General features: G+C 51.3%; 1 protein-coding gene across 1 annotated transcript; it reads right to left on the bottom strand.

Moving 5' to 3' along the window:
- Positions 1 to 2,530: 2,530 nt before the first annotated feature.
- On the bottom strand, positions 2,531 to 22,981 carry DDI2 (DDI proteasomal shuttling factor 2). The gene is made up of 9 exons (XM_014257290.2): positions 22,813 to 22,981; positions 18,390 to 18,519; positions 17,165 to 17,404; positions 15,146 to 15,272; positions 13,572 to 13,699; positions 12,933 to 13,061; positions 12,094 to 12,197; positions 11,493 to 11,682; positions 2,531 to 7,349 (listed from the first exon to the last, which is right to left on the bottom strand). Exons 1-9 carry the CDS (start codon positions 22,948 to 22,950, stop codon positions 5,464 to 5,466), a joined length of 3,072 nt encoding a protein of 1,023 aa, XP_014112765.2. The 5' UTR covers positions 22,951 to 22,981; the 3' UTR covers positions 2,531 to 5,463.
- Positions 22,982 to 23,734: the final 753 nt, after the last annotated feature.

Raw genomic sequence — 23,734 nt, 5'->3', positions numbered from 1 at the left:
CTTCCCTTTTCCTGCCCTGAGAGCCGAGTTCAAAATGCAGTTTTGCATGATAATTAATGACCTCACTTAGCTCTAACAGTGACACCAGCATCACATGCAGAGCTCTGGACATGCGAGGAGAAAACCACTGCCCAGTTTGTCACAGTCACTGAATCATAACCCATTGTGTTATGTGTTTGTGTCTCTCTCACCTGGCACCAGCACCCACAGCTCTGGTTAGCAGGCATTCAAAATAGCCAAAACCTCAGTGCTGTCTCAAGGAAAAGAGGAAATTTTTCTGGGTCTGAAAAAGGAACTGCTCCTCTGTGAAAGGACCTTAGGGTCAGTGACTATGTCCCAAGTTTCAGAGGAGGAATATACTCTATGCCTCCCTACTAAAACCTGTTCTACTATGTGACACTAAGAGAATGGGAAAAAGTAATTTCTAACTAAAACTCTCATGAGCTTTCCAGGGCTTTAAATGCCAATTGTTTTTAATGTCCATTAATCCAAAAAAATCCATTGGCTTTGGGGAAAATGGTAGTGAAGGATTTGAGTGCAGTGCTGCCAACCTCAGAAATACAGACAGACCTACCAAGCAACATTATGATAAAGTGTTTATTCATTTTTTTTTAAATATCAAATTTTTTTACACATAATTTGTTGATAAACAGTCCCCCAATATTAAAAAAAATCAAAAAAAGAATCAAGTGTGTATTACTTTGGGCAGAACCACATCCCATTGATGACACACCCACTCCTCTCTTCAGCCGCCTGCGAGGCCGCACTGTGTTCAACCCATAAGAGTCAATGACACAAAATGCAACCAGCTTTAGGATTCCTGAGTATTGATTCCCTCAAGTTCCCTAAGTGAGTCTGTAAAACTCTGAAGCATCCTTTGGATCATGGACTAAGCCTCGTCTACACAGTGCAGGAAGAAATCTCTTAAGTGCTTCAGAGGGGAATGATGTATGTGAAACTGACCTCGTTTCCCAAGCTGGCATCCAAGAGAGGCAGGCAGAAACACCTCTGGATTTCTCCTCTTTGAATTTCTGTTAGAGTTCTGGGCAGCTGTTTGGCAGGAAGTCCAAGTCTGGTGAAGAAACCTCTAGGACTGGCTCCTCCTGTTGTTCATCAATGGCATAGTTTTACAGAAAACTGATCTGAAGTTGAGCGTTCAGCAAGTACACTTAAATATTGCTACTTTTGAGAAGAGGAGACGGCAAGAGGGAGAGATGGAAGAGGAAAACATGGAGGACACACAAGGTTAACAGTCCTGGAGACCGAGTGTCTACATCCAAAGTTAAAGATACACAGCAAGGAGGCAGAGATTGTCACGGTAACAGCTCAGCTCTGTCCTGCAACAGGTAAACGTGCCAGGAATGGTCACCAGGAATATTCCCTCCTCTTGTCAGAATCACCCATGCCCAGAAACTTCCAGATGTTGGGATTCCACTAAACATCACCTCTGTGTTCACCTATGGCCTCGTGTACACAAACACGCAGTCACAAAGAGGCCAGGTGAATTTCTTCAGTATTTTTAAGGAAAAAAGTGAATCTCAGAAACCAGAAGTGGCTCCAGGGCACACCTATAAAAGCTCCACAGACCCACATGGGTCCCCATAGGTGCTGGCAGCTTTACAAAGCAGTTTACAAGCACTGCTTTACTCTCTAGAGCTGGGCTTCCATGGTGAAATCCCTTTGTTAAGTGAGCTGACATTAGGACACTGCAGCAGTGGTTAATGAGAAGGGGGAAGAGAAAAGAATGAAGTGCCTGATTTTAGGCTGGAATACCTGACTCCTTGGAAACCCAAACAGCTGTTGGTGGTACCTTTATCCTCTGCTGTAGCCAACAAGCCATAGCACTCTGCCATCCCTCCTTTCCTATAAACACTCCCACTCTGGGCCAGGTCAGCACAGGGACCAGCACAGGGACTGCCAGAGGCTGAACAGAGGATGTGTGTGTGTGTGGGTGTGTGTGTGTGGGTGTGTGTTGTGTGTTGTGTGTGTGTGTGTGTGTGGGTGTGTGTGTGTGGGTGTGTGTGTGGGTGTGTGTTGTGTGTGTGTGGGTGTGTGTTGTGTGGGTGTGTGTGTGGGTGTGTGTTGTGTGTGTGTGGGTGTGTGTTGTGTGGGTGTGTGTTGTGTGTGGGTGGTGTGTGGTGTGTGTGGGGGTGTGTGGGGTGTGTGGGTGGTGTGTGGGGGTGTGTGGGTGTGTGGGGGTGTTGTGGGTGTGTGGGGGGTGTGTGGGTGTGTGGGTGTGGGTGGGTGTGTGGTGGGTGGGGTGGGTGGGGGTGGGTGTGTGTGTGTGTGTGTGTGTGGGTGTGGGGGGGTGGGGGTGTGTGTGGGGGTGTGTGTGGGGGTGTGTGTGGGGGTGTGGGGGTGTGGGGGGATGGGGGGTGTGTGGGGGTGGGGGTGTGTGTGGGGGTGGGGGTGTGTGTGTGTGTGTGTGGGTGTGTGTGTGTGGGTGTGTGGGTGGGTGTGTGTGTGTGTGTGTGTGGGTGTGTGGGGGTGTGTGTGTGGGGGTGTGTGGGTGGGTGTGTGGGTGGGTGTGTGGGTGGGTGTGTGGGTGGGTGTGTGGGTGGGTGTGTGGGGGTGTGTGTGGGGGTGTGTGCAGCAGAGAGGACACACGTTGAAACAAAGACAACTTTTAGACAGCATTCGCTATACACACACTCTATTACATATTATTTTAACCTTAAGTACTCACCACTGCCTCAATTTTATACTAAATTTTGCTCCTAAAAATATTATTCACTAATTTAGCAGGACATAGCCATTCACTCAAAGCAAGGCTTGAAAATGAAGAGATTTAAATCACCAGGCTTGGACCTACTTGATAAAAGAGTTTTAGAAATATTTATCAGTTGGGGGTCAGGGTTTGTTCCTAGCAGTTTGGAGAGAGTTACTATAGATAAATGCTCCCATACAGCTTTGGCAGAAGGGTGGGATTCAAAACTTTTATTTGACAAGGAATAAAAGTGAGAATTGAAGCAGATTGGTTGATGCTCTAAAGCTTTTATAGCATAAATTCTGTATGCACAGCCTAAGTGAGCGTGGCTGTGAGAGCAGAGCCTGTCACCAGCTTGGTGCAGAGCAGCACCACTTGGACCAGTTGAGCAACAGCTTCTAAAACAGAGATACAAGGGGCTAACACTGAGTAGCCAACATCTACTGCTCCAAGCAGCTGGCAGTACATCCACCTGCAGGCGAAGGGTGCAGGTACAGCTCTCCTGCATCCAAGAGAGCCAACCTGCCCCTGGCTCCTGGGTTACTTTGCTCCCAGGGCCACCTCACCAAGCCCTGCAGTGTGAATCAGGAGCAGGTTCAGCCATCTGAAGTCACTCTGGATCTGGAGCCTCACTGCTGCTGCTTCTGATGGTGACCAGATGCAGACAGGAATGGGGCTGATAGATCCTATTTCCTAAGGCTTCTAGAGAGACCTGCTGATACTGTACTCCTGGTACCAGCTCAAGTGTTGCCCTCCACAGAGGGTCCTCCTCTGATTTGAGGTGCTTATTGCAAGGAGAACATTAAACCAAACCTTCACCTGCCTGGTGAAGGTGAGAAAGCTGTTGTCTGGCCTCAGTAACTCATTTTGAGCAGGGCCTCAAGTGAGTCACTAGGTCCTGCTCCAGACAGCCAAGCACTGCTTCCCACATGGAGCAGTGCCTGCTGCTGGCACCACAAACAGAGGGGTATAAACCAGACGTGTCTGGGAGCTGCAGGTCTGGATGGTACCATCCCAGCTCACATTTGGAGAAGCTCCATTTGACAGAGGAATGCCTAAAAGCCCTTTATTACTCCAAAGGATCTCCAGGCTGCCCAAGTGTCTGAGGCAAACCTGACACCAGCACTCAATGACAGCACAAACTCCTGTGAGGTGACAGATGAAACCAAATCTGTGTTGTTTTTAAATGCCACCTGCATAAAAACAGCCTAGCACACACACAGGAGACCTGCTAAAGCAACAGGGAACACAAACACCAGGACACAGGCCTGAGACAACAACAACACCACATGGAAGCCATGAACAAAAATGTCTGGTGCTGCTGAGCCATTGCTCCAGGTTTAGCTCAACGTGTTAAGTTCAAGACAAACACCTAACACAAAGCCACTTCTGAGATTTGCAAGTGGGACTAAATCAAAGCTCCTACTTAAAATTTGGTTTCAGCCATGCTTTCCTTTCCTGTCCCCAGCCCTGACAGAGCTTTGTGACTTTGCAGAGCATCACAAAGGAGTTCTTCCCCCTCAAAAAAGCATCTGGAAAGGGTTTCCTACAGCACAGCCTCAGTGAGGCCTCAGCACTCAGGTGACTCACCTGAGATAGCCCAGAAGGCCATGATGGTTGTAATGCAGAAGCCACATCAATGCATTTGAACAAATGGAGCCCTCACTCTTGAGGAGGTCCAAGATCAGCACCCCAACCATAGCAATCCACAGCCAAGAGGCCAATCAACCCCGGACATCCAGACAAACCACAGCAAAGCAGATTCTTCCTTCTTCCCATCACAGCCCTGCTTGGAGCCACTGAGATGAAGTTCATTCCTCCCTGGGCACAGGGAGATTTAGAGCCATAACACACGGTTGGTTTGTTAAGGAAATTCATCATTAAGGTTTAGCCTCAAACTGGTTGAGCTTGTTCTTTTTGCATGAGGAAAAACATGATGAGGGCAAGGCTAGAAAAAAATGTCAATACTCCTTCTCCCTCCCCCCCATCCCTACAGTTAATACCAGCACATCTCCAAATAAGTTAAAACGTATCTTATAAGTTTTGGTAGCACCAAATTCTATCCCTTCCCTTCTTCTATCCCCATGTTGTAAACTGGAACACACTGGCCCAAGAGCATCAAGAATATTCTAAGCTGGAAGGGACACATAAGAATCACTGAGTCCAGCTCTAAATCAAAGCATAAAAGGGTTTGGCAAAAATAAGCATCAGCCTTCCCCGTGCACACACGAAAACCCACACTCCCAAAAAACCCCTTCGCTCCTCTGGCAAAGCCTTACACATCCATGAGCATCTACACACCTTTAGTAGCTGCAAGAATAATTTCAACAGCTGGATGTTGGGTTCCAAGGAGCTGCAACAAATGCAGATTCCACACTGGACTCAGTGTGCAGCTCCCCTCCTGTGCACCTGTGGCCAATTCCCATCACAACCTGCTTTGTGCCAGACAGGGCAGTGAGCGCAGTGGCTGCTGCTTCTTATTCGTATCATTGGAGGTTATTCTAAAATTGTACATTTAAATAAAACCAGTAGTTTTAATCCAGTATACATGATTAAAAACTATCCTGTCCACACAATGCAAGGACATTTTCTTTCCTTTCAAAGCCCAAATCTAACGAGTGAAACAGAAGCAATGTGTTACTTTGGCTGCAAATAATTAAAAAAATCTGGCTCAACATTCTGCTCGTCCATTGTGGTGTGCAATTGAGATATTCCTGTAGAAGAAAAGATCCCCCAGTCAGCTCCCTCTTCCACAGTTATGTGGGAACAACAATGCTCTTGGCTAGCAAAATGAGAAGAGCAAGATCTGCATTTCCACCCGCTTGTTCCAAGGCTTGGAGAGCCTCCTGTGGGGTAAAACCAGCACTAAGGATCCGGTCGACATCACCCTCAGGGAAAGCAGGGGGTGGAGAAGCCCCTGTGGTCAGTCTGGTGTAGGCAGCTGGGGGGCTCAGCAGTGGTTCCTCACTCCCACCCACCGGCCTCAGAGCTGCAGGAGCAGCACTGCTACTTCTCCCAGGTGCTCCTGTGAACAGGCTCCGAGTGTCCTGTGGTGCTCCTTCATCTGAAGCAGGTGTGGAGGAAACGGGTGTGCTTTGCTCCAGAGTTGGACTAGGTGGACTCTGAGAATGAGAACCTCCTGTCGAAACCTCCCTCTGCTCTGGGCTCTGCTGCTGGCCAGGGGTGGCTGCAGACTTCAGCATGACCACATCGCTCTTACCTGAACCCTTCTGCCCCTCTAAAGCACCTCCCCTGAGCACAGGCTGCCCAGGACTGATGGGCAGGGTGCTGATGTGCTCTTTGCCAGAATCACAAGGCTGGCTCCCCTCTGCTCCTCCAGTGTCAGACCTCACCTCAGCAGAGGAACAGCTCTGTTCCTGGCTGGCTGGATCCGAGCCTTCCTGCTCACCTTCAGGAAGCCCCTTCTGCTGCACTGCTGGCTCTCTGGGAACCATTTCCAGCTGGGAGACTTCAGAGGCAAGGATCTTGCATTCTCCTTTCCGACTGATAACCAAGAGTTTGTGAAGCTCTTTCAAGGCTGATGCTAGAGGGAAACATGGTTCTTCAGAAGGTCTTCCTGGATCTGTGTCCAGCTGTTGGGTGCTGGAAGGGGAAGAGCTGTCTGCTGCCAAATTAGCCGACTCATGATACTCTGCAGGGATTTCACCAGTGCTTTTAGACTGCAGGACATCACTGGTGGAGAGCGGATCATTCAAGGACGGAGACTTCAGCAACTCCACCTCCATGGAGAAGGCCTCTGAGTTGAGGTTGGATACATGTCTGTTCTCAGTCTGCTGCCCCTGCTGCCTTGCTGAGCTCTGCACTTCAGCTGCAGCCTGCTCCGCTGCATCTATTTCCATGGAGGCTTCCACGTGCACATGGCTACAGGAAGCTGACAGTTGGATACTCCGTTTCACACAAGAAAGACCTGTTCTCTCCAGTCCAGCTCTCATTTCCATGGGAGGATTTTCTGGCTGTTTGGCTTCTGCCACAGCAGGTTTCTCAACCCCACCAACACAGCTAGGAGGTTCTGGGTCAGTTGCCTCAGTTTGCTCCTCAAGATGTTCCTTTTCTGGCTCTTTGCACATCCGATGGTCTGTAGGAAGCTCATATTTTTGCTCCTGCTCTGAAGACAGACAGACATCTTTATCTTGCCTGTGCTTGGCAGCAGTGTCAGGCAAATTGACTTTTGCCACTTCCAGAGGAAGTTCCTGACCATGATCTTGTCCTTTAGCATTACATTCCTTTAAAATACCAGCACTAAATGTTTCTTTGAGTGTCTTCTGTGAAAGGCAAGCTGGATTGGAGCAGGTTCCATCTCCGGTGTGCAAAGAGGGGTCATTATTTGCTGAGGAAGAGCTATTGGAATGATGCTGTAATACCACAGGATGCTCTTTTTCTGGGGTTATCTGGTGTTCAGGTGAAGAGTCAGAAGTCTTGACGGCTCTAGGATCAATGGGCTCTGTGAGGCTGGATTCAGATGAGCAAATTGAAGCAGGGGCAGAGACAGAACGATCAAGTAATTGATTTGTGGGATTACAGATCTTGGAATTTAGTCCTGAAGACTGGACTGGATTTTGAAACCCATCAGAAGCTGGTAATGAGGGCATTTCCAGTGAGGTAGTTTCTTTGTCACTATTCTCTATGGAAAACAGAAGGAAAGGAGCAGTCAGGACACAGCAGAAGCACCGTTCACACCGTGGCAGCACAAACTGGAACGGGTGACTCTAAATACCTGGTCTGTGGCCCACTCCAGCTGCAGTAAACACACACTACATGCATCAAGGCTTCCGACGTTCTGTTTGGATTAGGAAACAAACACACCAAACTTGTGTTAGCATTCAGAGCACACACCATGCGTGGTCACAGTCCTGCACAGCTCCCCTCCTGTCCAGCACAATGGCACGGAGGCTGCAGGAGCTGCTGCCTCCCAGGAAGATTCTGCCTGGTGAGTTTGGCACATCAAGGCAAGAATAACTCTGCCAGAGCACAATTTAAAGGTTGTTCTGTACTGTCTACACCACAGAGCAGTCTGTGGGTGATACCAGACACTTGGTAAACTCTATACAGTATAACACATGTGTCTAGGGTTGTACACATCTGTTCTCCCTTTGGCTGCTGATACTCAGGAGACACATTTCAGGGACATGGGAACTGAGATGGCAACCCAGTTCTTGGGTTGTGTTCCCAGCAGTGCCATCAGACCCAAGAGAAGGTGTCCAAGTACCAGCTGTCTGCAAAAGGGAAGTGTACAGATTGTAGGGGGAAGGAAATCCCCCAGAAGAACTGCTGCCCAAGGCTGGGAAGAGCAAAGCAAATGAGGAGCAGCCAGAAGTCAAGCCCAGCTTGCTGATTCCTTGTCCTCACAGAGAGCAGATGAATTGCAGATCTCTATCAGAAGCACCAAACACTGGCTGTGGTTATCAGGGGAGATTAAGTGACCGAATCTTGCTGACAGTCTGATCTTGCTGATGTATCAGTGCTCTTGCACTTGTTAAATCACTCACACGACCTCTGCAGGAGCACGTGTCCCGACACCACAGCCCTGTCTGCCCATGATCACACACCCAAGCTCTGTGCTCTGATTTGCTGCCCTTTCCCAAACTCAGAGGTCTTAAACACACACAACTGGTTTTCCTGGAGTCTCTTTTAACAGGAGTACTGGGGCACAGCTTGCCATGCCTACACCTCCAGCCATGATTCCCTTTAAATTCCACAACAGCTATCTGCTTTTCTGTCCTCAACCTTGTTCCTTTAATTCTCTGTGAACTAAAACCAGTGCAGTACCTGCCATGACACCACCCACTGCTCTAAGGTGCCACTCATTTTTCCTAAGGGTGGCAAAGAGCTTTGTGACAGAGGATATGGATGAAAACCAGAGGGATTCTTTCTGTTTCTGTATGGAATGATCACGTTCATACTCTGTGCTCCCAAACCAACCCTTGAGGGAGGAAGCAGAACTGTCTTCTGAGCTGCTGGATCATTAATAAGGGTCTGATCAGACACATCAGGGATTTGCATTCAGGTAGCAGCAGGAGCAGGTTTTCTGCCAAGCACTCCTCAGTGTCATCCTTCTCCTCAGGCTGCCACAGGTGTGGAGTCCCAGCCCCACCAGGGATATTGATCCAGCTAAAACCAGGAACAAACTCTTCCCCACAATGTGCACCATCAGGAATAAATTCCTCTCTGTACCAGGAACAGCCTGAGTTGTTTGTGGTGGCAGTGATTTGGACTGGGGCTGCCTGGATGAAAAGGTGCGTGTGGGATGAACTGCCTGGCTTCACCTCCTCCTCAGCAAAACAGCTCCAGTTCTGCTGCCAGGTTTGTCAATCCTCCATGATCACCGAGTTCTCCAGTGGTGGGAAATTGGCACAAAAGAGCATCAAGTCCTCAGAGGTAAAAAAGGACCTGCAAGTCCCAGATCACAGTGAACCCCACCAGGACTCCACCACCACCTCAGCTGCCTTCCATAGGTGCTAATCACCAGCAAGGCAGCTGACAGCAATCATAAGGTTCCCTAAAGTGTGCTTTAAGGGATTAAATAAAGTTCAGGAATAATCCAGGTGCACTCAAAACAAGCACTTTAATAGCTTCCAGGTGCAGGCAGCCATTTGTGTTGTACCATCTCCTGGAAGCCAGCAAAAATTCCTGCTGCTATAAAAGAACACACGTGTTGCGGGGAGCTGAGCTTCTTTGGAGCTGCATCACATTCTCTTTCTGTTCTTCTTCCCTTTTCTGTTTTTTCCTTTCCTGGTTTTCTTGGTACCACCTAGTAGCAACTCAAGTTTTGGAAGAGAGAAAGAGGGAATGTGCTGACATTTTAGGATACAGCCAACAAAAGCCTATGGGCCAGAGGCTGGTACTGTGTTTAGAACTGTCAGGACTGTCACAGGCAATCTGAACAAGAGCCACTTTAGTTCTGTGCCTCGGTGTTCTATGAGCATTAAGTGAACACACAAAATGGATTTCCTACTCCCATAAATCTTTTACATTCCTCTAGGGCTCAGCATCAACGGGAAGTGTCCGAGTGCTGACCAGCCTGAACAAAGCCTCATGGTCCTTAGAACCATATGTGGTACATAAGCAGCTTGGATTTAAGACATTTCTGGCACTTTTCTGTTCAAAAACCTTGTCTAAAATGCTTTTATTATAAAGACTCATAGTTTGGGCTGAGATTTGCTTGTTACTTAGTTCTCTTTCAACCAACTGTAACATATGCAAAGCCTCATTCAAAGTGGAAATCTATTCCAAAAGCTAACCCAGGCTCCATCAGGCTCCAGGTTTTAACAGGAACAGAACTAATATTTACACCTGCCAGGCTGTGGGAACAGACAAGAGCCCGAGCTCCTGAGCCTGAGCGACATCAAAACACAATCACAAGGTCAAACCCATGTTCGTGTTTCTCTCTACTGGCTGCAACTTCAGTTAACAGACATTCAAATTTGGCTAGAAAAGTCACACATTTAAACTGTTTCTTACTGGTTTATTAAAACCAGACTTTCCTTCTGAGGTTTTTTACTTTTCTGGAAAACTTACATTCAAGAAAATTGGCCAAAGGGAGCAGTAAGTGCAGTCCTGTGTTCCCCTTAATCAAGTTATCCCCTTAATGAAGTTATCAACTTCATTATTTGTAACAAACTGTTTACTCTTTGGGCTGTCAAACAGTAACTAGGAAGTATTAAAAAAAAATTCAGTGCATTTCAACTAGATATATATATATGGGCACACTAGAGTCAAAAATTAGCAAGAAAACATGATCAGCTTAAACCTGACCCAGCAAAGAGTTCTACATGTGTGTAGGAAGCAGAATTTATTGCGTTCTTTCAGAGGAAAAATGAGCAGTAAAACTCAAAGGTCTCTAGAGAACTCTTGGATATAAAATGTTATCTTTAGAAGTTTTGGAAAAGGCTTAAGGAATACACCCTGAGGTATTCACAGCTTCTCTGGAACAGGAGGGAAAAAATAATGAATATCCCCTTCAGCTAAAAGCTGAATTAAGGGAGGAGTTGAAAAAAAATTTTTTTTGAAAAAATTTGAATTTCAGACTGGTTTTGTCTCATAGCTCAGCTTTCAGCTATTTTGCCTGAAAATAAAATCACTTCACTAAATTTTGCAGCTAGCAAAGCTCCACATAGCCACCACATCTGTGCAGTGTTTGGACTCCAGGGATACTGGGAACAAAACTGCAGGAGGGTATAAGTTCTCAAAGCAGGTCACATTTAAGGCTGAGGACATGAATTCAGCTTTTGAACCTTAGAGCAACTGCAAGGAAGCAATTCCCCCTCCAAAGGCACGAGCACCATTCCAGGGAAAAATGCTGAAATAGTGCGAATTCTAAAAATTGTCATGAACTTCTGTCACTGCTCCAGCTGCTCTATTTTTATGTGGTGCAGCCAATAAGAGCAAGGTTTTGGGAGCCTCCCCAAATCTGCAGCAGCACCACAGCTGAGCCACATCCCTGCTGGGCACTACAGCACAATCCCAGCCACAGACAACCATTAACCTCCACACCTTGAAAGCCAGGAAACCGCAGGTGGGAAGCTGCAGGGAGAGCACAAAATAACCAGCAAACAACCCCAAGTGCCTTTGTGCAGGTTTTGCAGCCCAGAAAGGAAGACAGAAGTGCACTCAGAGGCCACAAGCAAGAATAAAGCCCCTTCTCTCCATCCCTTCCTGGCTGATGCTGCTCCCAGGAACTGGAAGGAGAACTGTTCACAGACATCCTGACATGCAGCAAAAAAATAAAAAGCAGAGATTCCTATTTCAACTGGGCTCCTGCCGGTACCTGCTTCCTCTACGGATTTCTGTATTGCCTCCGCAAGCTCCTGGTCAGCGATGTCCTCGGGCCGCACGTCGTCGCGCCCCGCGCCGTACGCCAGCCGCGCGCACTCGGGCAGCTCGCCCTCGGGCAGGAACGAGGTCTGGGAGCCCGTGGTGCCGATCACCAGAACGTTCTTCTTGAGATCAATGGAGCACTGCAAAAGAGCATCGCCACATCAGGGCCCTGGGGGAGCCAGGCGGCTCCCAGAGGGAAAGGGAGACTCGAGGTCAGGCAATCTGCCTCCAACGGGAGCGGCTCCCAGCAGAGGTGAGGGCGGGCCAGAAGTATCAGCTCCAACCAAAGGGCCCTGTCTGACTCAATTTGTAATAAATCATTCAGTTGGAAAGCTCTGCACATCTGTGATCAGAGCAAAGAGCTCCAGGCAGCAGCCAGACACTCTAGAGCTGTCTATGATGGATGCAGCGTACGTGCTTCCAGGCCGGAAAATAATCCACCGTCAACTCTCCCCAGGAAAATCCTACAAATTCACAGGAGAGGCATTTATGTTGCACTTCTCACTAAACCTGCAAGAGCCAGGCAACTGTTTCAAAAGAGATTTTGATACCTGATGCCTCTTAAGCATATCCAGTCCTAGGAGCATGTCCATGGGCTGCTCTTCAAGGATTGAGAAGGAGCATGCCAGGAAATCCCCTTCGATCTGCACCTGAGCTGAAACACAAGGGAGAGAAATTCCCACTTCAGCACAACTAAATGGAGCCTTCTGCTCTTCCACCTCCAGGGAAAGGTCTGGGTGAATCTGAAACCAACACTCTGATGCACTGTCTTGGGCACAGAATGTCTGGCCCTGTGCAAGCCCCAGGACTGCCAGGCCTGCCATGGTCCCAGATTAATTATTTTAAAAGCTGATGTGCCTAAGAACCTTGAGTCCTGCTTCCCTGACCCTCCAAGCTTAAGGGCTTGCAAACAGATTATTAGAGCACAAGTCTAAGCAGCAGCAACAGCAAACGGAATTGATTTTTCAGTAAAAAGGACAATGTCCTCCATCCAGAAAAGGTGCACAGAGAGAGCTTCTCCTTCCAAAGGAAGAGCAACCACTGTCCTGTGCTGGAACCCTTCCTGAGTAGCTCACCCTGCTCAGCAGTCCCAGCCAAAACAGGGGGGGTGTTCCACATTCACCTTGGGTTTTGCCCCCAGACGTGTCCTGTACACGTGAGGAGCTGGGACTCCCTCACCTCAAAGTGTTACAGTAATGCCATTAAAATACAGCATTAAATGAGACAGAAAACAGAGTTCCCAAGAATGCCCAAGACAAACACACTGCAGATGCACTTTGATTTTACTTTGCAGGATCTCCTAACAATTCAAGCACTGATCCTCAGTGCCAAGACTGCAGGTAATGCAGTCAACCCCCGATAAAGCTGCCCCAAAAATGCCAGTACTTACCTAAGTGCACTCTGCCAATGATTTTCTGTGTCCCAACACCCTTAGCAATGCCAGCCCACCGCCGATCCACTAGCCTCATGATGTTGCACCTTTCAGCACAGGCTTGGCTCATGATGGTCATCTGGGCACCTACCAGCAACACACCTCATGTTAAATCCTCAGCATAAACTTTTATTTTCTCCTGGAAGGGCTTAAGATCCAGCACTCAGTGGCTGGGAAACCCACCTGCCCCAGGGCATACAGGCTTCCTGTGAACCCCACAGTGCTGGCCTGGCTGCCCACACACGGGTCAGCACTGACCAGTACTGCAGGGATGGAACAACCCCAAGAACTTCCCCTTGCAGGGTGTGGATGGGAACCACCACATTAAAGGTGAAATCCCTGTCTGCAAAATGGGATAGGACACACACATGTGGCAGTGACCCTCCAGGCATGGAGGTCCCAGAAACTCCCAGGAGCTCTAATCCAGGGTGTTCCCACACTGCTTCTTTCAACAACCTGCTTTGCTCACCCAGGCTGTGCTCAGGGCTCAGTAAAATGCTCCAAAATCTTGTCATGCAGTGCTTTATTACAGGATTCTTTGGGAAAACTACTGGAATGTTTACTGTTGCCCTCAGTGACAGAGTGTGGAGAAAGCACCTGAGTCCACAAAGGCTTTCACAGGGTGTCCATTGACTTTGCAGTTGATGTAGAGCATCACCACTTGCCCAAAGCTCTCGGGTGCCTCTTCCATCGCTATCGTCATGTTCTCTTCAATGTTTTGTTGCCTGAGTTTCATGGAGAAGAGAGAGAAAATCATAATATTTATGTCAACCAGACTTTGTAACATCGCTCTGACTCACAGACAGACCTGGAAATCCCACCTGCTGCTGCTCACCTTACAAACACACATTTAAAAACCACAGCAAAGGCTGCTTCCTTAGTGAAACACAGACCTGGGAGCTGAATGCTAGGAATGATCTCAGTCCAGAGACACTGAGTCACTCCCCAGCAGCCACTGCCCCCTCCAACCCCTGCCTAACTCACACCTCAGCTCCTGACAGCCTTGTGTTGCCAACAGGAACCTGCCATCCACGTTAACCCGGAGAGCTCAGAGCAAAAAACCTGTGGATTCATTAGTCATGCTGAGAGTACACAAAGATGTTGGCAATAACTACATCACTGGAATCCCACACAGCAGCTGAACATTAAAATCCTTTGGTTTCCCTGGTATCTTTTCCAGGCATAGGAAAGGAGGAAGGTGAGCAAAATGGCAGAAAGAACACGAGCACCAGCCCTTGGTGCAAATTAGACAGAAAAAATGCTCTGCAAGAAATCCCTCCCAGCCCCAGAATAATCTTGGAAGTGATGGGCACCCATAGTGATTGCATCCAAAACAGCTTTATCTCCCCCCAAAAATGGGAAAAGGCTTCAATTCTGATGCCATTTCATTTGTCACTGAGTGGGGTGTGAAATCTGGGGATGGCTCAGCCCAACAGCTGCTGTCTTTATCTGTCCCTCATCTAAGGAAGAAGGGAAGCGTTCCTGTGCCTCTGAGTAACATTTGACTATTTACAAATGTCTGTTTTCTGCATTGTTCAGTGTTTATCTGGCACCAACACCTTGTCAGTTGTAATGTAAGACCACTCCTATCACCAGTGAATTCTGGTTCTGACTAACAATGGGTCTGTACCAGACAGACACTCTGTTCTCAGGGGAAAACCACCAGCCATGAACCGAGCCCAGAATTTAGCACTCGGCTGAAGAAATCAAGCCTCAGCCCAACACAATTACATCTGGAAGGCAGCAAGAGGGAGCGAGCTGATGAGCAAGGATGCATTTCTACAGAACCTCTCATCAGTGAATTAGCCAGACACAGAACAATTAGCAGGATGCAAAACCAAATCTCAAGGGCAGCTGGGAGAAACATCGCTGTGTTGTGGTGCAGAGCTCAGCTGGGAAACAGCACCAGCCCGGCTCTTGGATTCCAAACACGCCCCAGGCACCGGACTCACACCTCTCAAGAGAAGATACGCTTTCCACAAGTGCTCCACAGTGGACCAGCTCAGGCAGCTGACATCACACGCACAGACGACAGTGCTGTCACCTCGTATCACGCAATCCCAGAACGGTCTGGGTTGGAAGAAACCTTAAAGCTCATCCAGTGCCACCCCCTGCCACGGGCAGGGACATCTTCCACTATCCCAGGCTGCTCCAAGCCCTTGCTTTGTTACCTTATGTCTTCTTCTATCTTGGCCTGTGCCTCGAGATCAAAGGGGTCAGCGGAATAGAGCCGGATCCTCTCCTGCTCGCGCCGGGCTCGGTCCTGCTGTTGCTCCAGCAACACCCTAGTGAATTTCTCTGCGGGGAACAAGGAGATAAAGAAATGCTTTTTACTGGAAATTACTCTTGCAAATCAAATTCTGGCACAGCAAATGCTTCTTTTGATGCCAGCTGAGGAACAGACTCAGCAGCACACAGAAAAAAGCTTTCTCTGAGGACAGCACGGATGGACCTCAGAGGATCAGCAGCAAAATTGGGAACCTGCCGAGATGAAAAGAGCTCGCTCTCCTCATGTCCCTACCCAAACACTGCACAATCAAACTCAATTTCCTGGCACATGCATTTTTATAGGGAAAAAGATTTTAAAAAACCACACAAAGGCTAATGACAAAACTTCCTTCAAACCCAAGGAACGTGGCAAAACCAGAGATTATAATCCCTAAAGCTGAATGCCTGCCACTGGAAGCAGGAGGTGTTAGCCAGGTCTAAATGCCCATTTTAAGACCACAGTTTTTAGATTCCTGTTTTCCGGATGGCCTCTGGCCATTTGTTACTACTTGAATTGGGAGCACGTACATCCCCAAAAGGACCTGGCAGTCTGTGCAGGTCTGCACACAGGGAAGGTTTGGGTTTGCTTCCAGAGATGCCATTCCCAGGAATCAGCTCCGATTCAAAGGCTGTTATGTGCTCAGGGAGGCATTGGGTATATTTGACTCTTGGATTTTTGAAATCAAGCTTCTGTACAGCAGGTGCCTTCATCCAGCACAGCACAGGGCACGGATCTATGCAGATATTTGGGAATCCAAGCTGGAGCTGAGCTGGATCTGTGCCCAAACACTCCCAGCAGCAGCAGTGCAGCACATCAAGGGCAGAACCAGCACAAACCACTTCCTCCTGCGAGCCCAATGCGGCAGCTTGGGACTGAAAATGCACATCTGGGTCAAAGCTTGATGGGCACAGGCCAGGCAGAGCAGCAGAGGAGCCAGTTCTGGGTGCCTTGGGATTAACCTCTGGCTTCCTGTGCCAAGAGCAGCACCCCTGCTTGAGGTGATGGGGAAAACATGCAAGATGTGTGGAAAAGCCTGAGAGTGCCAAGAATGTACCTTCAGCTCTGGAGATGAACTAAAGGCAGAGTTAAAAACAAAACAGGCTGACAACATCCATGGAAATTCCTCTCTGGTTTCCTTTAACAAAAATCACTGAGATGTAACCCTGAGAGCGGATAAAATGTCCTGCTAGAAGCTCCTTCTCTTAATTTAGTTGTCCTCACTCAACAGGATTTATTTCCCAACTACACATCCTGCCGAGGTTCAGGAGCTCATCTGCTGCTGCCCAAAACTCCTCTCTCTTTTCATACCTAAAGGGCACCAGAGTTCAAATCTTTCACCACAGGAAGAACAAGGGACCAACATCAGCTGCAGAGGAAGTGAAGGATGAGGTTTCAACTGTGCCCAAAACACACAGACACTTCCAAGATTAACAGAAACTTAAACATTTATGACTATTTCTATTGAGAAAGTTCCCAAAAGACACCATTTCCTTGTTCCATTCCCTCTCTCTTTCTGCAGTTCACTTCCACAGCACGTGATCACTATGCACAGAGCTGGGTTTGGAGTGTGCTGCTCTCTGCCGAGTCCCAGCAGGATCTGGGATGCAGCAAACACAGCACCTTCACTGGAAAATGTGCAGTAAGGAGTGTCTTAGAGTAAAAATCAGGAGCTGAGACACTTGTGCTCACAAACATCCAAATGATCTGTGCACCTGATATTTCTGAGGAGGAGATTAAAGAGGATATTAAAGATGCCAAGCAGGAGAAATACACCCAGAAATGGCAGAACTCTGCCTTGAGTGCTCCCAACTGGCAGCTTTTATCTGCACCATCAAGGAACCCGCAGCTCATCCCAGCTCCTTGAACACGCGGGGCTGCCTCTGCCGGGAGCCGACCCCACCCAGCTGCAGGCCCAGCTCACCGAGGTCCCCGCTCAGCAAGGCCTCGGCCAGGGGCGGGTTGCGCTCCTTGAGCAGGGACAGCTCGTGGGGGTTGGCCAGCAGCATCTCCCGCAGCAGCGCTGGGTTCTCCAGGCCCTGAGGGAACGGGGGCGCGTCCGGGGGCGAAGGGCGCGGACGCTGCACCGGGGGCTGCTGCTGCTGCTGCTGCTGCGTGGACGTCCCGGGAACGGCGATGCTGCTGAAATCTATCCTGGGCAGACCTGAAAGCAAGAGCAGAGCTGTTGGTGCTTGGTGGTTGCAGTTCTGCTGGAACAACCACGGAAAGGCCGAGCTGCCCTCGATGCTGCACGAGAGCAGATTCCCTGGGCAGCGGTTCGTGTCGGAAGCGCAGACACGTCCCAGGGTTACTGGGTTAGCAACGCTGCTGCCTTTACGTAACTGGTCTCGTCTGTCTGCCCCATTTTTAATCCCCTGAAATGCACTTGCTGACTAGTTATTCCCAGCTTCACAAATGGGAATCCCTCATGGAGAGACTCTGCAGGGCTAAACCCACTGGCTCTGAGGCACTTCCGAGTCTCTTGGGTTAAAAAAAAGGAGTACCATTCCTGCAGACCTGCATTGCAGGTACCCATCCTCCAGCTGAGGCAGGATGAGGACCTCAGCAACGCTCCCACGCCCTTCCCAGCCCGTGGCACCTTTTCTAGGGATATTTTATGACTGGGATTTGCGAGGAGTGGCTGTGGAAGGTAGGACAGAGGCGCAGGGCTCCACTCAGGCATTCCCGGAAGAGCCTTGGGCATGCACACACGATTAAGCCACTAAGTTTGGCAAGATGTGGCTTCCCAGGGAACGTGCCACAGGACAGGTTCAGGACATACCTGCACAGAGGCTGTTCCTGGGTCTGAGCCACTCACACGCCTCTGCCATCACATCCAGCAGGAAGGGAATAGGCACTTGTAGGGAAACTCACCCACCTTTACCAAGCCTGTTCTGAAGCAGTCACCTCCTCACTCAGTGCCTCCACATTCCCCAAAGGAACAGTAAAGTGGTATTGGCTTCCTCAGAATAAAACACTGAATCAGAAGCCCTCTGGGTCATTTACAAGCCCCCGACTCACTCCAGCCACGCTCCCTCCCTCAGCACTTTGTGCAGAAGGTGCTAAAGGATGCTGATAGGAGCTGGTGTTGGGTAAGTGCTGATGAATCTCTGCAGGCTCAGGCAGTGCTGGCACGGAGCCTTTCTCACCTGGGAAGCGCATGGAAGGCCGTGGCTCCACCGTCTCCTTCTGGCGCAGGATCACCACGTCCCCGTCCTTCAAGCCATAGGAGGCCAAGGACCTGTTGTTGTCGGTCAGCGGCCGCTCCGCATAAACAATCTGTGCCAGGACAGCCACCAGCACCACACCAAGCAGAGAAAAAGTTAAAAAGAGCTAGATGTTATTTTGTTATAGGAGAAAAAACCACAAACATTCCAGTAAATCCTCTGGATCTGTCTCAAGTCTCAGAAGGGAAGGTGTGATGTCCTCACAGGCCCGGCCTCAAACACTCATGGCTGGACAGCACGGGGTTGGTCTTGCTGAAATCCAGCTGTGGTTTAACAGCTGGCACCACGGAGAAGGGCCAGTCTCTCCTGATCAGAGGCCAAGATCATTACAGGGAAGCAAGTCTTGACTGGGACTGTCTGTCCACATTCCCAAACTCCAAACTCTACGATTACACAAGCCATGGATATTCTCTGCAGCATTCCCTGCCCCAGCACCCCCTGACTCTGGACCAAGTGCAGACGTGCCAGCAGCGCCAATCCAGGGATAATCCAGCCCTATATCCTTCATTCTGCCTCTTCCCACAACACTGCTCCCCAGAATAACCAGTTTTACAGGGACCTCAGTCATTAGCTCAGTGCTTTCCAGTTCACTCCAGTGATGCAACTCTCCAGACTCTGAGCACCCAAAGGCTCTGCTCCTGAGACTGCCACCAGGCCATGCAGGGAATTAACTTCTTGTGACTACAAAACACAAAGTCATATCCATTTCTGTTTTGATAACCTGGTTTAACAGGGGGTCCACAGACTAAACATAAACCCACTGAGATAAAGGTAAATAATCCTCTCAGAACGTTTCCATGAACATCAGACCTGTAATACCTAGAGAGGCCCCGAGTTGTAGGAAAGCCCAAAATGTAACATAAACTGGAACAGAGGTCCCCAGCAATGGTATCTGGCAGCACAAAGGTTTCTGTGCTGTCAGTGGAGCACAGCGAGATCAGGCAGATCAGCTCAGCCGCCTCCTGCCCTGGCAGCAGCCCAGAGTATGGAGAACTTGGCCTAAACCCCTCAGGCACACGATCCAATTTCACAAATATCACATTGTTTAGCCAAACCCTGTCTCTTTGGGGCTGGAAAAGGCCAGTTCAGCAACAACACGTTTCCCACAGGTTGGGACTGGCCGAGCCATGTGGGAGAAGCTTTTGCATTCCTGGTGTGGATGGGCTGTGGCTCTGCCTGATGCTATCACAGGGAGCAGATCCAACAAGATCCCAAAAAACCAATTGCGACCTGTCTTAAGGTCTGGCTGACACTACAGACTTCCATTGCTTCATTCCAGCAACTTCAGCATCTTACACAGACTCTGCCTGTAGCACCTGGCAGTAGCACAGCAGCAAGGCAAGGCAAGACAAGGCAGGAGGAACAGAAATGACCAGAACCTCACAGGGCACCAATGAGAGAATCAGAGAAACAAACACACGATGGAACCAGGCACGAGCTTTTTCCCCAGCACGACAGTGTGCAGCCTCAGCACTGCCTCACACGCAGGCCCCCCTCAGGGGTTTGGAAGTGGCCTCTACCCCAGGCCACCGGCAGCACCAAGGGCAGCTGGTGCTGGCAGAGCCTGGCACAGCCTCTCACGTTGCTGGCCCGAGTCGGCGCCGCCGCAGCGACAGCCAGTGGGTCATAAATCCCAGCAGCACACCCCAATCTGAAATGGCACATTCCCTGCGCAGACACTCTGGAAGAGACAAGTTAATCAGTTTAAGTGAGGCTTTACCTCTGTCATCTTGCTGGGATTGGATTTATGAGCGTTCGGCCTTACATCCCAGACAATGAATTAAGCGCCTGGCACTCGCGCCATGTCCATTAGCAGCACAGATTAATCCACTCCTGACCCATTCTGCTCCACTCTTAAAACAAACTGATTGGATTTTGCTGCCTTTTGATTGTCTGGTTTGTGGCAGTTCTGCCGGCTGGCAGGCACCAGACACGGGTTCTTCTGGAGGTGACTCAGCCGGGGATGCAGGCACTGACGGATTCGTGTGTGTGATGCCGGAGGGCAGAACCTTCCCGTGGAGCAGGGAACCCCAGCCAGGAGTGCTGGGTACCACCTGCAGCCATCAATCAACCCAGATCCCGGGCCCATCAAATATTCCCGAGCATGGCACGGAGAGAAAATACATGAAGGGAAGGAATGAAGAGTGTGGCTCTGCTGAGAGCCTCCTGTCCCTTCTCCCAGAAAGCCACGGCCTTGCTTGTGTGGAGGAGACTGGGAAATCAGATTATTTCCCCTCGCCTCACCCAGCTCCTCTTATCACCACAGCCACCAGCAGCTGCCTGTTATCTCACCGACCTGTGCCCACAGCTGTTCCTCAGACACCTCCCAGCTCCCTGCCCCACCCCAAACTGCAGCACCTGGAATTCACTGCCCAAACCAGAGAACAAGGCTGGATTAGCCCTCCTCCACATACTGAGTGCTTTACTCCACCCTGCATGACCCTTACAATGAAATTCATCCTCTCCAGTGCCAGCACAGCACCTTCGACGCAACATTCACCTTGGCTGAGGAAAAAGGGCAGAAAACAGCCAAGTTTGGTAAATGTAAAACTGCCCATTTGTGGTTTAACAATGCAAAATCCTTCCACACAAGGAGCTGCTTCACTGATAACTTGTATCTTTATAACTGGGAAAAGCCCCCCAAGATCACCAGGTGCAATCCCCACCTTGTCCCCAGCCCAGAGCCCTGAGTGCCACATCCAGCCCTTCCTTGGGCACCTCCAGGGATGGGCACTGCAAACCTCCCTGGGCAGCCCCTGCCGAGGCCTGAGCTCCCTTTCCATGGGGAAATTCCTGCTGATGTCCACCCTGTTCTCCCCACTGAAAGTCCTCAAAACCCCAGGCAGAATGAGAAGCGAGGAGCAATAAATAACTGCCTGGAAAACACGCCGCGGCACAGGATGATGCACAAGAGGCAGATGGATGAGCAGAAGGAAGGCAGAGGTAGCTACAAAAGCACAGCTCCCTTGCCTGGGGCTGGCAGCACCCACACCCCACACAGGTCAGCTGTGCTGGAAAAACTCAAACTGTAGGGAATTCCTGGAAAAAATACACAGAGAAGTGACCCCTCGTTATCCCAAACCAGCCCCGGAGCTGCAGGTCACCGCGACACGAGGGACAAAGGTGACAGTGGGGAGTTCATGCTCCAGTTCATGCTTGGATGTGTCACAGCCACCACAGAATCCCCACACAGGGGCTGTCCCCAGGTCTGGGAGCTCACTGGTGGCTGTGACACAGCCAGGGGAGGGCTGCTGGAGCACAGAACCTTTGTGTGAGGTGGGTTCTCCCTTTCCACTTGCCCAAAATCAAGAGGTTTTTTCCTAAAAGAGAATCCACCCCACCTGGATTTCCTACCCCTGCTCTGAGCCTGTTTCTCTCTCCTCACCAACCTCCCATTCCAAAAAAACAAGATTCTCCCAAGGCAGAGAGAAAGCCAAAGGCTGAGGGACACCAGAGCTCCAGGGCTGCCCCTGCAGCAGCTCTTCCAGCACTGACTAATCCTGGCTTGGCTGGAAACGCACTTCGTTAATTGAGACTGGGAAAAGGCTCGGGAAGCAAAAGCCGCTAAACTCCACAAACTCTGCCAGGCATGACCGGAGACGAAAAACGGAGCCGACACCGCCCTGCCCAGGAGAAACGGGGAGGAACAGCCGGAACCTCGGGACTGAACCCAGAACATGAGCCCAGCCCAGCCAGATGGCCCAGAGCCCCCCACACAGCCTGGCCACGCTTCTGCACCCGAGCGAGCCCTGAACCCGGATCCTTGTGCCGGCTCTGTCCCCAGACCTGCCGCAAAAAGGGAGGAAAGGACTCCATGTGCCCTTTCCGCCCCAGCCCGGGCAGGGGTTTGATGGGATAAATAAACCCTGTCCCGAACATTTCAGCCCCGTTTCCTGCGGTTTGAGGAGCCCACGAGCCACCACCTTCCCCACGCTCCGACTTCTGTTCCCCTCGCTCAATTCCTGCCCCGCTGAAGCATCAAATTCCTCCGAAACCACCACAGAAAACAAACGAAAACAAACCCACGTTATTTTCTCCCTTCCAGCTGCACGGCGGGCGCGGACGGAGCCTTTCCCGGAGGGACCACAAGTAACCGGGGACTCGGAGCCCTCTCCCGAGGGGATTTTAAGGGAAATCCGAGGTGTTTGTCCCCAAATCCCAAAGGTGTGCGAGGGAAGGGACCGGGAGGGACCCACCACCCCGAACTGCCCGGGGCGGATCCCGGGACCGGATCGTGGGGGACGCGGCTGCTCCCGACCCTGCGGGCGAAGGGGGCACGGCCGCTTCCAGCCCGGGGGCACCGGCCGGGCTCTCGCCGGCGCTCGGGGCGGGGGCAGGCCCTGACCTGGCTCTCCGCCGCCGGGATACCGGACTCCAGCTCGCAAAGGGCGCGGAAATTCTGCAGCTCGAAGTCGGCGTCCACCTGCAGGTTGAAGGTGATCTCGGAGCGGTCGCGGCGCAGGCAGAACACGGTGAGCAGCATGGCCGCCCCCGCCCGGGCCCGCACCCGCCGCCGCCGCCGCCGCCACTGCCGTCAAGCGCCGCCGTCGCAAAGTGCCCGCCCCGCCGGTCACGAGGGCACGTCAATCGGGGCTTCCCGGCCAATCAGAGAGCGCCGGACGGAGGCCCCGCCCCCTCCCGCGCCGTCACGTGGGCGGGGCCAGAGGGGCCCGGGGGTCACCGCCGGGCCCCGCGTCCCCAGGGCCCCACCGGGCCCCACCGGGCCCCACCGGGCTCCACCGGGCCCCACCGGGTCCCCAGGGCCCCACCGGGCTCCACCGGGCCCCACCGGGCTCCACCGGGCTCCACCGCGTCCCCAGGGCCCCACCGGGCTCCACCGGGCCCCACCGCGTCCCCAGGGCCCCACCGCGTCCACAGGGCTCCCCATCCTACCGGGCTCCACCGGGCTCCACCGGGCCCCACCGGGCCCCACCGCGTCCCCAGGGCCCCACCGCGTCCCACCGGGCCCCACCGCGTCCCCAGGGCTCCGCATCCTACCGGGCTCCACCGGGCCCCACCGGGCCCCACCGCGTCCCCAGGGCCCCACCGGGCCCCACCGCGCCCCCAGAGCCGCTCCGGGGCCCCCTGTGCCCCTTGGAACTCCCTGTGTCTCCGGGTGCCCCTTTGCCCCAAGGCGCACTCAGGGGTTCCTGTCCCCTGAGGGATCACAGTTTGTCCCGGGGGTCCCTCTGCTCGGTCCCTGGCAGTCCCTGTTGTCCCTACGTGTCCCCCGGGGGTCCTGTGACCCACCCTGGGTGTCCCTGTGT

Source organism: Pseudopodoces humilis, chromosome 24 (assembly GCF_049639895.1).
Source record: "Pseudopodoces humilis isolate 2021_Gansu_Grassland_sample_001 chromosome 24, ASM4963989v1, whole genome shotgun sequence".
In the NCBI taxonomy this organism is placed as follows: Eukaryota; Metazoa; Chordata; class Aves; order Passeriformes; family Paridae; genus Pseudopodoces; species Pseudopodoces humilis.
This window is presented reverse-complemented; position numbering and strand designations above follow the sequence as displayed.